This window comes from Lepidochelys olivacea, assembly GCF_965140295.1.
Source record: "Lepidochelys olivacea isolate rLepOli2 genome assembly, chromosome: 23".
Classification (NCBI taxonomy): Eukaryota; Metazoa; Chordata; order Testudines; family Cheloniidae; genus Lepidochelys; species Lepidochelys olivacea.
The window spans coordinates 7,955,512-7,972,307 of NC_140433.1; the positions used below are offsets into that span (position 1 = coordinate 7,955,512).

A 16,796-nucleotide genomic window follows, 5' to 3' on the forward strand; every position below is an offset into this window, starting at 1 on the left:
AATAAATTTGTTAGTCTCTAAGGGCCACAAGTCCTCCTTTTCAACTTGTCTGGGGTGTCACCCAGACGCATAGTACAAGTTTGAACCACAGACAGTATCGAGTCAATACTTATAACTTAAAATACAAAAATGACACAAACATATAGAGAGCATAATCATAACCAGCAAACCATAACCTTGCCTTAGACACCTTATTTGACCCCCCTTTATACAAGATTTGGTGCCACTACAGGACCTTGGTTGCAACAATGATCTATATGGTCCCAGTTCAAGTCAATAACGTCACAGTAGGTATCATAATTGCTACGTCCGGAGTGCAGCTGGGACTGTACAGCCTCCTCTCCCCAAATGCTGATGAGGTCCAGCAGCTCGGCATAGCTCCAAGCAGGTGGATCGCCTGGTGCGTGGAGCAGGCTTGGCCACCTGGAAAGATGCGCTGCACTCATCACTGAGCAAACAGGAAGGGGACTGTCAAAATGGCAAAGGAGTTTACGGAGTGGGGATGATGGATGGTCACCTGAGGGCCGGGCAGTAGAGTTCAAACCGATGACCAGAGAGGTGAGAGCAGGCATTGTGGGACACCTCCCGGAGGCCAATCGCAGCGCCGTAATGGACCTCGGTGTCTACACTGGCACCGCAGCCTGTAGCCCCGGTGCAGAAACTTTTTTAAACTGTGCGGTGCTTTTTTTAAAGCGCTGCAACTGCCCTGTTTCCGCGCCCTGAGTGGCGTGGCCGTGCGTCCACCTCACCAGTTGCAGCGCAGAAAGCTGCTTTACCGCGCTGCAACTTGCCAGCGTAGACAGGACCCGCCCTCTGTGGAGAAAGAAGTGGTTCGGGACTATTTAGCAAAGCTGGACGAGCACAAGTCCATGGGGCCGGATGTGTTGCATCCGAGAGGCCTAAAGGAGTAGACGGATGTGATTGCAGAGCCATTGGCCATTATCTTTGAAAACTCTTGGCGATCGGGGGAAGTCCCGGACGACTGGAAAAAGGCTAATGTAGTGCCCATCTTTAAAAAAGGGAAGAAGGAGGATCCTGGGAACTACAGGCCAGTCAGCCTCACCTCAGTCCCTGGAAAAATCGTGGAGCAGGTCCTCAAGGAATCAATTCTGAAGCACTTAGAGGAGAGGAAAGTGATCAGGAACAGTCAGCATGGATTCACCAAGGGCAAGTCATGCCTGACTAATCTAATTGCCTTCTATGACGCGATAACTGGCTCTGTGGATGAGGGGAAAGCGGTGGACGTGTTGTTCCTTGACTTTAGCAAAGCTTTTGACACTGTCTCCCACAGTATTCTTGCCAGCAAGTTAAAGAAGTATGGGCTGGATGAATGGACTATAAGGTGGATAGAAAGCTGGCTAGATTGTCAGGCTCAACGGGTAGTGCTCAATGGCTCCATGTCTAGTTGGCAGCCGGTATCAAGTGGAGTGCCCCAAGGGTCGGTCCTGGGGCTGGTTTTGTTCAATATCTCCATGAATGATCTGGAGGATGGTGTGGATTGCACCCTCAGCAAGTTTGCAGATGACACTGAACTGGGAGGAGAGGTAGATATGCTGGAGGGTGGGGATAGGATACAGAGGGCCCTAGACAAATTGGAGGATTGGGCCAAAAGAAATCTGATGAGGTTCAGCAAGGACAAGTGCAGAGTCCTGCACTTAAAATGGAAGAATCCAATGCACAGCAACAGACTAGGGACCGAATGGCTCGGCAGCAGTTCTGCAGAAAAGGACCTAGGGGTTACAGTGGAGGAGAAGCTGGATATGAGTCAACAGTGTGCCCTTGTTGCCAAGAAGGCCAATGGCATTTTGGGATGTATAAGTAGGGGCATTGCCAGCAGATGGAGGGACGTGATCGTTCCCCTCTATTCGACACTGGTGAGGCCTCATCTGGAGTACTGTGTCCAGTTTTGGGCCCCACACTACAAGAAGGATGTGGAAAAATTGGAAAGTGTCCAGCGGAGGGCAACAAAAATGATTAGGGGTCTGGAACACATGACTTTTGAGGAGAGGCTGAGGGAACTTGGGATGTTTAGTCTGCAGAAGAGAAGAATGGGGGGGATTTGATAGCTGATTTCAACTACCTGAAAGGGGGTTCCAAAGAGGATGGCTCTAGACTGTTCTCAGTGGTAGCAGATGACAGAACAAGGAGTAATGGTCTCAAGTTGCAGTGGGGGAGATTTAGGTTGGATATTAGGAAAAACTTTTTCACTAGGAGGGTGGTGAAACACTGGAATGTGTTACCTAGGGAGGTGGTGGAATCTCCTTCCTTAGAAGTTTTTAAGGTCAGGCTTGACAAAGCCCTGGCTGGGATGATTTAGTCGGGGATCGGTCCTGCTTTGAGCAGGAGGTTGGACTAGATGAACTCCTGAGGTCCCTTCCAACCCTGATATTCTATGATTCTATGATTCTATGAAGGGTAAGTTCTCTTCCCCCTCCCCCTCCGCTCCCCCTGCAGCTTGCTATACTTTCCTTGTATAATGACAGGTTTCAGAGTAGCAGCCGTGTTAGTCTGTTTTCGCAAAAAGAAAAGGAGGACTTGTGGCACCTTAGAGACCAACGCATTGGATGCTCATGAAAGCTTATGCTCAGATATATTTGTTAGTCTCTAAGGTGCCACAAGGACTCCTTTTCTTTATACTTTCCTTGTCTCACTAACCAAAAAGGATCTCTTCCTGTTTTCTATGCTCTCCTTCTCTCACTAACCAAAAAAAGGATCTTTCCCACAGCTCTGTGTTCTGCTTAGTAACAAAAAAGGATCTTTCTCTCTCTTTCTGTTTTCTGTACTTTACACAGCCCTGTGTCACTGACACAGGATCTCTAGCTCATTTTTCGGCCGTGTGATTTCTTTCACCCGACCTTCTCAACCTTCCTTTAGAGTTTCCTCTTTTTTTTAATGAGCCTTTGCTTTTTAAAATTGATTTCAATTTTTTTACTCTTATTATTTTTTAGTCCCAACAACAATAACCTTTTACCACGGTCTTACTAATCTATAAAACACACTCCTCTCTCTTGTTGCTTTCTATAGTTTCCCCTCTTCCTTCTATTTAAAATCACCTTTCTTTCCTTTTTTCTTCTAAGGCTAAGCAATCTTTCTTTTTTTAAAACTCCTTTCCTTTAAAACTCCTTTAAGGCCTCTGTCATGAGGGGGCGTGGTCTCCTGCCCTGGCAGCCTGGGAGGGAGCCGCGAACACCCCCTGGTGGGCAGAACCGGGACACCCATGGCAGCAGAGGGGCGGGGCAGGAAGCGGCACTATAAAAGGCTGGGCCTCCAGCTCAGAAGGGAGAGAGCTGCCAGATGAGCAGCATGTCTCTTCCCCACTGTGGAAGCATAGACGTAACGGAGAGTGCTATCCTGACAGAGACCCAGCGGGGCTGCCAGATGCCAGGGACACTGAGAAGCTGGTGGGGCTGCCACTCACTGTCGTCCCCCAGAGCTCGCTGTTGCCGGCAGGGAAAGGGCTGGGGGGAGTCCTCCTCTCTAACCCCTATCCCAGAGCAGCCTGCCTGCACTCCAAACTCATCCTCAGCCCTGCCCCACCCCAGAGCCCACACCCCCAGCCAGAGCTTTCACCTCTCCACCACACCCTCGCCCTGAGCCCCTCCAACACCCCAAACACCTTATCCCTAGTCCTAGCCAGAGCCCTCATCCCCCCACACCCCAACCCTCTGCCCCAGCCCTGAGCCCCTTCCAACACCACAAACCCCTCATCTCCAGCCCTAGACAGAGCCCTCATCTCCCTACATTCCCCAACCCTCTGCCCTAGCCCTGAGCCTCTCTAACCCCCCAAATCTCCCAGCCCCAAACAGAACCCTCACCCCCTATACCCCGACTCTTGCCCTGAGCCCCTCCCAAACCCCTCAGCCCTGCACCCCCTCCCTCTGCACCCCCTCCCATCCCCAAACTCCCTCCCAGAGCCTGCATCCTGCACCCCAATACTCTGCCTAAGCCTAGGGCCTGCATCCCAGATGTCCTTCCTCACCCAAACTCCCTCCCGGAGCCTTGGGTAGGTGGGGGGCGAAGTAGGGGCGGGTTCTGGGCACCACCAAAATTTCTACAGACCTGCCACCCCTGAACCCATGTACACACGGAATGGGTGTGTAGCAAGGAGCCCAGGGCAGCCGAATTGGGTTCAGCTGTGTTATTGACTACAAGCCGGCCAGTGTGTTGCTGTCGGATTTTCCCCACTGACGCAGTAACGGACTGCTCCACGGCTGTTAGGGCCCTGGGATGGGACGCAGTACAGCGAGAGGGCCTGGGTTCCCCGACCACCGCCACCCCACCGTCAGGAGTAGCAGCCTCCCCACTTGGTTGTCAGGAGGCCTGATTGCTCTGGCACCCGCCTGATTCAGGACGTCAGACAGTTGTGCTGACTCTCCCACCAGAGAGGTAACCTCCCTCAGACTGCGACGGCTCTGCTGGACTGTAGGCCAGAGCCCCCCTACTTGATTGCTGCCCCGCCCTGATCAAGGGCCAGGCAAATGGACCTTCTGCTGCTCTGCCTGCCTGACTGTAGCACAAGCACGCAACCTTCCCCCAGCCAAACACAGAAAAATAATACAAAAGAAATGTTCAAAAGGGCTGATGGTGCCAAAAAAGTACACGACCGGAAACGGGGACGGAGGGCGGGACGTAAACTCTGCACGGGGCATGGAAACCTGTCAAAAAGTACATGGTGATAAAAGCTATTGAGCGGTTAACAACTCACGTGGCTGGGCAGGGCAGGCGGCCAATGGGGAGAAAGCCATGGTGCGGCATGATGTGTTCCACCCTGCTCCAGGCGGGCTCTGGTGCACCAAACCCCGAGAGTAGGGAGGCTGGCTTTTACTGGGGCAGCTGGGCAACTTCAATGACTGGGTTCTCCCTTGTATGCATCAGTCTCATCCTGTGCAAGAGTGTCCGTAGGCTGGTGCGGGCTGGACGGTGTTTCTTGCAGGCCTTGAGGATCAGCATGGTCTGCAAAGCCAGGCACCTGACAGAGGACTTGCTGTCCTGCTGGAAGCCTTTGAGGACTAAGATTGAAAGGAAGGAAATGGAGGTCAGAGCCATGGTGCTCTGGAAAGCCCTGGCAGAGCAAGCCAGCGCTGTACCTCTCAGCCCGCGACAAGAAGGCAGCAGGCTGGGAGGCGGGAAGCAGGGGACTAGCAGGAACAACCTTCAACCCTCACTAAACATCCCCACTGCCCTTCATAGCTGGGGGAGCCCCCAGACACAGGCAAGAAGTCACAATGAACCCCATTCACTCAAAAAGAAAAGGAGTACTTGTGGCACCTTAGAGACTAATCAATTTATTTGAGCATAAGCTTTCATGAGCTACAGCTCACTTCATTGGATGCATACTGTGGAAACTGCAGAAGACATTATATACACAGAGACCATGAAACAATACCTCCTCCCATCCCACTCTCCTGCTGATAATAGCTTATCTAAAGTGATCACTCTCCTTACAATGTGTAAGCCCTCTACACCAACATTCCACACAAAGATGGACTACAAGCCGTCAAGAACACTATCCCCGATAATGTCACGGCTAACCTGGTGGCTGAACTTTGTGACTTTGTCCTTACCCATAACTATTTTACATTTGGGGACAATGTATACCTTCAGATCAGCGGCACTGCTATGGGTACCCGCATGGCCCCACAGTATGCCAACATTTTTATGGCTGATTTAGAACAACGCTTCCTCAGCTCTCGTCCCCTAACGCCCCTACTCTACTTGCGCTATATTGATGACATCTTCATCATCTGGACCCATGGAAAAGAACCCCTTGAGGAATTCCACCATGATTTCAACAATTTCCATCCCACCATCAACCTCAGCCTGGTCCAGTCCACACAAGTGATCCACTTCCTGGACACTACAGTGCTAATAAACAATGGTCACATAAACACCACCCTATACCGGAAACCTACTGACCGCTATTCCTACCTACATGCCTCCAGCTTTCACCCTGACCACACCACACGATCCATCGTCTACAGCCAAGCTCTGCGATACAACCGCATTTCCTCCAACCCCTCAGACAGAGACAAACACCTACAAGATCTCTATCAAGCATTCTTACAACTACAATATCCACCTGCGGAAGTGAAGAAACAGATTGATAGAGCCAGAAGAGATCCCAGAAGTCACCTACTACAGGACACGCCTAACAAAGAAAATAACAGAACGCCACTAGCCGTCACCTTCAGCCCCCAACTAAAACCCCTCCAACGCATTATTAAGGATCTACAACCTATCCTGAAGGATGACCCAACACTCTCACAAATCTTGGGAGACAGGCCAGTCCTTGCCTACAGACAGCCCCCCAACCTGAAGCAAATACTCACCAACAACCACATACCACACAACAGAACCACTAACCCAGGAACCTATCCTTGCAACAAAGCCCGTTGCCAACTGTGCCCACATATCTATTCAGGGGACACCATCACAGGGCCTAATCACATCAGCCACACTATCAGAGGCTCGTTCACCTGCACATCCACCAATGTGATATATGCCATCATGTGCCAGCAATGCCCCTCTGCCAGGTACATTGGTCAAACTGGACAGTCTCTACGTAAAAGAATAAATGGACACAAATCAGATGTCAAGAATTATAACATTCATAAACCAGTCGGAGAACACTTCAATCTCTCTGGTCACGCAATTACAGACATGAAGGTCGCTATCTTACAACAAAAAAACTTCAAATCCAGACTCCAGCGAGAAACTGCTGAATTGGAATTCATTTGCAAATTGGATACTATTAATTTAGGCTTAAATAGAGACTGGGAGTGGCTAAGTCATTATGCAAGGTAGCCTATTTCCCCTTGTTTTTTCCTACCCCCCACCCCCCAGACGTTCTGGTTAAACTTGGATTTATGCTGGAAATGGCCCACCTTGATAATCATACACATTGTAAGGAGAATGGTCAGTTTGGATGAGCTATTACCAGCAGGAGAGTGAGTTTCTGTATGTATGGGGGTGGGGAGGTGAGAAAACCTGGATTTGTGCTGGAAATGGCCCACCTTGATTATCATGCACATAGTAGGGAGAGTGGTCACTTTGGATAAGCTATTACCAGCAGGAGAGTGAGTTTGTGTGTGTGTGGTTTTTTTTTTTTTTTGTGGGGGGTGTGTGAGAAAACCTGGATTTGTGCTGGAAATGACCCACCTTGATTTTCATACACATTGTAAGGAAAGTGGTCACTTTGGATAAGCTATTACCAGCAGAAGAGTGAGTTTGTGTGTGTGGTTTTTGGAGGAGGGGTGGGGGGTGAGAAAACCTGGATTTGTGCTGGAAATGGCCCACCTTGATTATCATACACATTGTAAAGAGAGTGGTCACTTTGGATGGGCTATTACCAGCAGGAGAGTGAGTTTGTGTGTGGGGGGCGGAGGGTGAGAAAACCTGGATTTGTGCTGGAAATGGCCCAACTTGATTATCATACACATTGTAAGGAGAGTGATCACTTTAGATAAGCTATTACCAGCAGGAGAGTGGGATGGGAGGAGGTATTGTTTCATGGTCTCTGTGTATATAATGTCTTCTGCAGTTTCCACAGTATGCATCCAATGAAGTGAGCTGTAGCTCACGAAAGCTTATGCTCAAATAAATTGGTTAGTCTCTAAGGTGCCACAAGTACTCCTTTTCTTTTTGCGAATACAGACTAACACGGCTGTTACTCTGAAACCCATTCACTCACTATTTCTAGGACTGCCCCGTCCCTGCAGGATCTGATGGCCTCATCCCTGCCTGTATTTACGCTCCCCCTTCCCCCCAGTGCACAGATGGGCACTCAAGCCCAGAGAGGGGGAGATTCACAAAGGGGGCTTGGGCATTGTTATGCTACGCCTAACTGCCGGTGCCCTGCTGCCCTCCAGCAAATGCCGAGGAGGGAGCTCAGCCATTCTCTAGCTCTGGTTGGGGACCAGCTGTGAACCTGCTCTGGGAGTGAGGAGCCTGAGCTATGTCACCCCCCCATCCCCCTTTTCCCCAACAAATGTGGAGGAGACGCTGCTCTGCCCTGCGCTGGCCCAGGGGTCCGGGCACACAGCAGGGAGGTAGATGACCGGACGTCACCTCAGTCTCCTTTGGAGCAGTGGCTTGACACCAGGCACCCCACTTGGAGGTGACTGCAACAAACCCTGGGCTAGTGAGTGGAAGGGGGGGAGGCAGGACCCCACCTTTGCTGTGTTGCGGGGGCGGGGAAGGGGCAATCGTCTGCGAAGGCCAGCCAGCTCAGGCCCAGTTTGGGGATTTGCCAGGCCACAGCTCTGAGGTCAGGGTAAGTGCCTGGGCACATGCCAACCAGCAGACACCACAGGGTGAGGGGGAAGCTGATCAGGGGTTTGGGGATCTACAGTTTGCAACCCTTTGTGGCTCTCGCCCAAGATCACATTGCTGGCGTCGGAGATTGAACCCAGCCCGCGGCCCTGGGCCATTCGTCCCTCTAGCGCTCAGTGCTCAAAGCAGACACCGCTCACCGTTGCAGATGGCCTCCAACTTCTCCTGGCTCTGCTGGTCCAGCTGCCGGGCAGTGAGCCCTACTCACACAAACAGCTCGTCACATCCCTGCGTCCCCAGCGAGGGTGTCAAAGCGTCTGTCACCCTCCAAGCAGTGGGGCTTTCCCCTGCCCCTCGCTGTCCAGGACGCACTCCTGAGTCCCCAGGGGAGAGGGCGAGGCCCCAGGGATGGCTGTGGGGCTGGCTGCCAAAGGAGAGCACAGCGCCTTGAGGTTCCACTACCAAGAGCCCATGGCGGGGTGGGGGAGGGGGGAGGGGGACTGCATGGGGAGCAGTGGGGTTCGAGGGGCCCATCAGCCGATCAGGGCAGTTTGGGGTGAGCTTGCTCCTGCGGGTTTCTGACACCCCTGAGCCTTCATTCGGCAATCAGGAGCCCAGGGGTTACTTCTCGCTGCCGGCAGGGACTGAGGAGAGCCTGGGACTGGATCCAGCCCCTCTGCTTAAGGGACCCCTCTGCTCTGTGGTTACCTAGAAACCTGATGGCCGCTTCTCTAATGGGAGCCTGCGGGTTTTCCACAAAGGCCATGGCCTGGCAGAGGAAGGTTTCTGCCCTCTCCTTGTAGCACGCCACCTAGGAGCCAGAACAAGGGAGCACAAGGTTATTAAAGGCCTTTCCATCCTGCAGGCCAGGTTCCAGATCTGTGGAGTGTCCTGCTTTCGGCCCTCTTTCCTGTGCCGGGGGGATCATGCAGAGGGACTACAGCCAGGGCCAGGTGTGGTCCTGGGGCTGGGGCTCGGTGTGGGCACGGAGCCGGGCAATGGAGGGCTCCCTCACCAGGCAGTCACAGCCTCGCCAAAGCTCCTTTTTCTGGACAAGGGCACTGAGCTGGCTCCACCTTAGGAATTCCAGAGCACTCCTGAGGGTGTCCCAACACACCTGCAAAACAAGAGGGGCCGGGGCGAGGCGACAACGGTTATGGGAGCTGGAAGCCAGGGCCGTCCCTCGGCATACGTGCCTGCGTAGGGCACCATGAAATTTGGGGCACCAAATTGCCCCAAATTTCATGGTGTCACTAGGCGGCTGCATACTGCACATGCAGCAGCCCCAGCCCCAGTGACCCGCCCTAAACCTCAGTCAGCCCCGCCGCGGGCTGCACCCACTACAAAGGGCAGAGCCGTCCCTGGGGGGGGGCCCAGACAACTCCCTCCGCCCTGCCTCTTCCCCTTCCCCCCTGCTCCATCCCCAGCCTGCCCCCATTCCACCTCTTCTCCGCAAGCCTCTTCCCCCAGCGACCCCACACTCACTGGCAGTGGCAGGAAGTGGAGTAACATGGTCCCAGCCCGCTCTCCTCCAAAAGGATTGCCCCCCGCACTCACCGGCGGTGGGAAACCGAGTGCTGCGGCTGGGAGCTGGCAGAGTAGAGCGGCCTGGGGTCAGGCTGCTCCACTTCCCGCTGTTGTCAGTGAGTGTGTGTGTGGGAGGGATCCCTTTCCCCAAACCCCCTCCCTTCCAATACGTTAAGGGCTGTTTCACAGAGGATGGTGACTAATTGTTCTCCACGTCCTCTGAAGGTAGGACAAGAAGAAATGGGCTTAATCTGCAGCAAGGGAGATTGAGGTTAAATATTTGGAAAAAGTCGAAGGGTGGCTAGGCACTGGAACAGGTGACCTAGGGAAGTGGTGGACTCCCCATCATGGATGTTTTAAAAAAACAGGCTGAACAAACACTCCTCAGGGACGGTCGAGGAATGCTTGGCCCTGCCTCAGTGCAGGGGGTGGAGTAGATGACCTCTTGAGATCCCTTCCAGCCCTGCACTTCTGTGATTCCCTCTTCCCAAGCTCTGGGATCGAGAAGACCGAATATCTGCTGAGGACATTTCCCTCTTTTTGGAGCACAAACCACCCACAGAATCGACTTCCTGTGGCCCCAGAACTAGAACGTTGGGGGAATCTAGCTCTGGGCTCTGGCCAGTATTGGTGGGGTCCATGGTGAACACAAATGAATCCCGGGCTCAGATGAGGCTCAGTGGAGAACACGGCAGATCCCGCCCTCCTCCACCCCCATGCCATGCAGAGGTTTTTCAGATATAGCGGGGGCACTTGGTCCTCCAGCCCAAGAACCTTTGTCTAGAACGTACTCTGAGGAGCAGAAGGCACGGGGGTGTCCCATGCTTGGGATTAAATGGAACCTTGGTCCCAGAGCCCCACCCCAGCTACAGGACTCGTCCCCTTCCTGCCCCCATGCCTCCACACCTCCACGATGTTTTGCAGCACCACAAGGTTGCGCTTCTCATCCTCACACACCAAGGTCTTCAGCAGCTCATCCATGGTGTTCAGAGTCTGCGTGAAGAGCAGAGGAGAAAGCACAGCAAGTGGCGTTACCCAGCCAGGCGACGAACCAATGCCCTGGCGTGTGACACGTCCCAGGCCATGGCAGCCCCAGCTATTCCAGCTCACCCACTCACTTGTACCCGCAGGGGACCGACTGCAAACTCCTCCTGGCAACAGGACCCCACCCGCTTTTGCTGTCCCCAGGGAGGCCACTGCACACAGTCGAACGCATTAGAAGAGTCAGGAAGGACTCCGCATTTGAGGGGGAGGGGAGATTTCCAGCCAAGCTTCACTTTCCCTGGCCTGTGTGCGTCTCAAGCAGCTGATCTCAGGCCTGTGCCCCCAGCCATGCACTGGGGATGAATGTGCTTGTGAAGGGAGTGTCTGTTCCCCACTAATTGCCGGTGCCTGTGAAGGATAAATGCCTACTACTGCTACCCTATGAGGGAGTTACTCCTTTATCTGTGGAGGTGGGCCTTGTGCTTTGGTACTGCAGGTCCTGAGCTGAAGCGCTGCCAAGGAGCTGTGATCATTACACTCTTATGCCAGCGCCAGGTAACCCAGGGGGCAGGGACACAAGTGACTTGCAGTACTCCCCCTCGGTTTGGGGCGGCTCCTCATGGCTAGTTTGGGGCTTACGTTGTTGAATAGAGCAGCCTCCACGCCCGGGTTGGTCTCTGCTGGAGGCAGGGAGAAGACGCTGGAGAAGCAGACGGTGAGCAGGCTGGATAGCTCCATTACCCGCAGCAGTGGCTTCACTTTGCTAAGAGAAGAGACACGCGCGGATTGGAGTGCTGCGGCGAGACTGATGCACTGATGTTGGCCTCAGGCTCCCAGGACATGATGGGCAGGCTTCTGGGAAGCTGAGAGCAGGGCGCCAGCGGCACTGAGAGAGAGCCCCCCATGGCGCAGGCTGAGCCACGTGCCAGGGCTCAGCCTGCCCAGCCTCTGAGCCACAGGGAGTCGCTGAGCTGCCGGTGGGATGCAGCTGGCACAGCTGGCGGCGACTCCAGTGGCTCCGCTCCGGCAGTGCCCAACTGCCCCTCTCCCCCCGGAGCCATCGCCTGCGGGTCCCAGAGGGGACCGGTCCAACCCCCTCGCTCCCTCCCCCACATCTTCACACGGCCACTTGGAGAGGTCGCCAGGCACCGAAGGATCCTCCACCACCAACCCACGGGTGCCACGTGCCCGGGGGAATCGGAAGACGGGGGAGGAGCAGAAGGGGCAATGCCCTGGAGAACTGGCCATGCCAAGAGGCTGGCGTGTCTGGCTGCACACAGCACTAGCTGGGGCTGGGCGGGCAGGCTGGGTACCTCAGCTCCATGATGGCGAGCATTGCTTGCTGACGCACCCCGCTGGTCAGGGAGTCGACGGACTCAAGATCAATCAGCTCCTGGGGAGACAATGTGGGGAAGTGCCAGCCGGGCTCCGAGCTCCCGTAAGGCTCCGACTGGGGAGCAAAGCGCAGGGCCTGCAACACGTGACCTCGGCAGACAGGTCGTCCTACTGTGGGCTTGACGGTGTGCAGGGCTCCAGCTGGGGAGCGCAGTGCAGGGCCTGTGGTCAGTGCCCCAGCGTCACGCACCAGTGCACTGCAAAGGCTCCATCAGCATTAGCACCCAGGGGCTCCACCTGAGATCAGGCTCCTTGTGTCAGGTGCTGCACACACACAGTGAGAGCCAGTCCCTGCCCCAGAGAACTCACGAGCTAACTGGATGAGACAAGGCATGGGAGGGAAACTGAGGCACAGAGGGGGAAGTGCTTTGCCCAAAGGTCTCACTGAGGAACTGAGCCCCAGCCCACTGGACCACCCACCAGCACACGCTGTCCCACGTTCAGGGAAGGGAGGTAAGCTCCGGAAAGCTTTCTGCAGAGCCGCAGAGCAAAGACTTTCCAAATCTACGGAGCAGATTTGTTGCTAGTTCCCTAGTGGGCACTGACTGCGGAGTGTTGGGGCTCTGTGCAGGGAGACTGGTGTATACAGAGCGACCTGGTGACTTGGGAAGCTGGGTGCAAGGGAACAATCTACGTTTCAATACAGTGACATGTTCAGGAACAAAGAATGCAGGCCACACTCACAGCATGGGGGGCTCTAACCTGGGAAGCGGTGACTCTGGAAAAGACTTGGCAGTCATGGTAATCAGGTGCACAGGAGCGCCCAGTGCGAGGCTGGGGCCAAAAGGGCTTATGCCATCCTGGGCTGTGCAAACAGGGCAATCTCCAGTTGTTAGAGAGGTTATTTTCCCTCGGTATTTGGCAGTGGTGCGACCTCTGCTGGGATCCTCTGTCCAGGTCTGGTGCCCACAATTCAAGGAGAATGTTGATAAATTGGAGAGGGGTCAGAGAAGAGCCACAAGAGTGACTGAAGGACTGGGAAACATGCCTTATAGTGAGAAGAAAAGGAGTACTTGTGGCACCTTAGAGACTAACCAATTTATTAGAGCATAAGCTTTCGTGAGCTACAGCTCACGAAAGCTTATGCTCTAATAAATTGGTTAGTCTCTAAGGTGCCACAGGTACTCCTTTTCTTTTTGCGAATACAGACTAACATGGCTGTTACTCTGAAACCTGTCCTTATAGTGAGAGACTCCAGAAATCAATCAGTTCAGCTTCACAAAGAGAAGGTTACAGGGTGCCTTGATGATAGTCTGTAAGTATCTACACAGGGAGCAAATGCTTGATAATGGGCTCTTCAGTCTAACAGACAAACGTCCAACACGATCCAGCGATTGGCAGTTGAAGGTAGACAAATCTGCAGAGCTCTCCAGGCCAATCACTAAACCCGCCAAGTAACATAGCCCGAGTGTGTGTTTTACTCACCTTTATCTTCTCCACAAGGAGGGCTTTGCAGAGAAAAGCTGCCAGGTTTTGTTCTGGGTGCCTCGTGAGGGCTGCCCTGCTGATGGTGATGACACGATCCAAGAATTCAAGTTTCTTGGCCTCCTCCTATGCCCCGCAGAGATTAGACAAAAACAGGAAGCTTAGCGTGGAAAGAGCTGCCAGTGGGAGAGATGTCAGAAAGCTTCCCCCCAGCGCTGCTCAGGCTTTGATATGCTGAAGGCCAGAAGGCCATTCATCTCTCAACAGGAGTGACTATGTGGGGAGGGCAGGGCAGCTCTGTGTGAAACCAGAGCAGAGAGGAAGCAGATCTCACGGGGTAGGTGTCCAAAGAGGAACTGCAATATGGGGGCTAAGCATCCAGACAGTCTTACTGGGGGGCTTGATAGAGTGGGAGGAACATCTGGGTGTGACACCCTGACACCCCAATATTCGCCACGGTCATATAATTAGGATATGTTTGGTATCAAGTATGTCTTGTAAGGTATCAGTCTAAAAGTCTTCATCTGCTAGACATTAATGTCTCATTGGATTGCATGTGCTATCGTTGTATGTGACGTTCTGAAGTTGAGCTGTGTATGTGTTCCTGAAAAACACTGTGAGGTTCAAAACAGCCTTTCAGGTAGAACAGCAAAAAAGCCAAACACTGGCTCCTGGAGGAAATGCACAAGCATTAGGGCTACCCCAGGAACTGTGTGCAATAGAAACCTCCCCGAGATAACGCAACACAACGGGACCTGTTGGACCCAGGTCACAGCAAAAGAGTTTTCCAGCAGGTGGGAAGAGAAGATAAAAGGGGAATAAGGACATCGCGGGGGGGACGGGACGGGACCTCAGACTCCCTGCAATAAGATACCTGGAAACACCTGAGAGACAAAGATTGAACCATGAGAAGTGATGGTCCTAGGCTAGAGAGAGAGATTCCTAGCCTGTGCAAGAAAACCTGGGAAATCCAAGCTGCAAAACCAAGGCAGCTTCTGCCTTAAGAATCTGCCAACCTGTTTATCACTCAGGGAGAATTTGCTAATGGATATCCTATCTATCTGGTGTGTAAAGCTTCGTTTGTGTGTTTTCTTTATTTACTAGGGTAATCTGCTTTGTTCTGTTTGCTATCTCTTCTAACCGCTTAAAATCTACCTCTTGTAGTTAATCATCTTGTTTCTTGTTTATACCACAACCCAGTTTGTAGTATAAATTAGTAACTGGGAGGAGGGGCAAAGAGTTGTTCATACCTCTCTCGACATCGAGGGAGGGGGCGAATGTCATAAAACCTTTGGGTCCGTACTCCAAAGGAGGTGGGCACCAGAGAACTGGGACAAGGCCCTTCAGCTGAGTCTTCCCAGAGCTGATCTCAGCGTCTGTGTCTTTCTGCAGCTGGGTGTGGCCCTGCCTGTGTGTATGGCTGGAAGAGGCTTGTGAGCCGAGCCCAACAAGACAAGGTAACAGGGCCCAGGCTGGCAGAACAGGCGGGCTCAGTGATAAGGCAGGACATCAGGTGGCACCTCAAAGGGGGGCAACCCATCACGCTGGGGACTGGCCAAATCCAGTGGGCAAGGGGCATGGTGGGTGCCTTTTGTAACTCAAGAGAGGATGTTTTTAAGATGCTCTAGTTTAAACAGGAATTATTTGGGGGCAGGTCTCTGGCCTGTGTTATACAGGAGGTCACAGTGGGGAGGTCCCGTCTGGCCTTAGAATCCATGTCTCATCCGGAGAAGGACGGATGGTGCATGTGGACAGGGCAGTAACTGACAGATCAGAGGAGGGCTCTTGGTACCTGTTCATTGCCCTTGAGAAATGCGTTGATGTAGTCTAGGGTCTCTTTCTCCTGCGAGTCTGGCCCCATAAAGCAGGAGGCATTCCCAGGTGATGGTGAATCTGATCAAAGACAGAGCAGTGGTAATACCTGGGGCTGCCAAGCTGCAGGCTGGGTTACAGAGATCTTAGCAGAAACCCTTGCCCCCCGCTCCCACCCCAGCAGGGTAGCAGCCCCGATGCACAACAGGGTCTGGCACAGCCATCCCTGGTTTCCCCAACTCTTTGCTGCTCAGCCCAGCAAAGATCCAGTCAGAGCCCTGGTTCCCAGCGGCCACCCCACCTCCCTGCCCGCACCCAGCATGGAGGCTGAGCCTGGGGATTTGGGGAGCGCCACACCTGGAAGGAGGCATGATGTCAGGCTATGAGTGGTGTCCCCGTTCTCCGGGCCATTGCTGGAGGGGGCAGAGGGACTGGCAGTGAATCGCTCTGCTCCCCGCTGCGGGAGAGGGAGGAGCTACCCAGTCTGTGCGGGATACGGGGGCCCAGGCCTGCCTGTTCTGCTTCCTCTGACTGCCTCTCCTGCCATCGACAGCCACGGGGTGTAACCTGGGCAAGCCCTGGGCTCCCATCATCAACCCCCCCACCCAAATGCCCTGTGCTGTGTGTGACGAAGTGGGACTCTTCTTAATGTTTCCTCTGAATAGTATGGGGGTGCCTCAGTTTCCCCTAGGCAGTTCTTAAGTAGCTAGGTGGTGGGGTAAGGGTGTATGATCATTGCAGAGCCCTAGAGGGCCGGTGTGTGCAGGAGTCTGGACACAGAGAATGGCCGACACCCTGTTTCCTGGCAACTGATGGCCTGGGCCCTTCCCCCCTGCGAGGTGAGAGCTAAAGGGTTGGAGAACAAAGGAATCAGGTGACCACCTGGCCCGGGAAAGGGACAAAGCCCAGAGGAGGAGGGGCTGGAGGGGGTTTCAGTTTGGGGCTGGCTGGGACATGGAGTGAAGGGCAGACGTGGTTGTCTGGCTCACTGGCCCCAAAATGGACCCAGCTGAGGGGTCCCGTTCTCTGCACCTGCAAGCTCTGTTTTAGACCATGTTCCTGTCGTCTCATAAACCTTCTGTTTTACTGGCTGGCTGAGAGTCACGTCTGACTGCGGAGTTGGGGGGCAGGACCCTCTGGCTTCCCCAGGAGCCCCACCTGAGTGGACTCGCTGGGGGGAAGCGCACGGAGGGGCAGAGGATGCTGAATGCTCCGAGGTCAGACCCAGGAAGGTGGAAGCTGTGTGAGCTGTGTGTCCTGAAGACAGGCTGCTCACAGAAAGGCGACTACCCCAGAGTCCTGACTGGCTTCATGGGGAGCAGTTCCAGAGCATCGTCCAGGGACTCCGTGACAACTGGTGGCAGCGGTGGGATGTACTGCAC

General features: G+C 53.9%; 1 protein-coding gene across 1 annotated transcript; it reads right to left on the reverse strand.

The window, feature by feature from the left end:
* Positions 1 to 4,660: 4,660 nt before the first annotated feature.
* On the reverse strand, positions 4,661 to 15,463 carry LOC311511963 (uncharacterized protein; the record flags this gene model as incomplete). The annotated part of the gene is made up of 8 exons (XM_084612937.1): positions 4,661 to 5,009; positions 8,980 to 9,082; positions 9,287 to 9,388; positions 10,705 to 10,791; positions 11,422 to 11,545; positions 12,096 to 12,232; positions 13,603 to 13,728; positions 15,395 to 15,463. The coding sequence occupies 8 exons, from the start codon at positions 15,461 to 15,463 to the stop codon at positions 4,822 to 4,824; spliced, it is 936 nt and encodes a 311-aa protein (XP_084469063.1). The 3' UTR covers positions 4,661 to 4,821.
* Between the last annotated feature and the right edge of the window lie 1,333 nt (positions 15,464 to 16,796).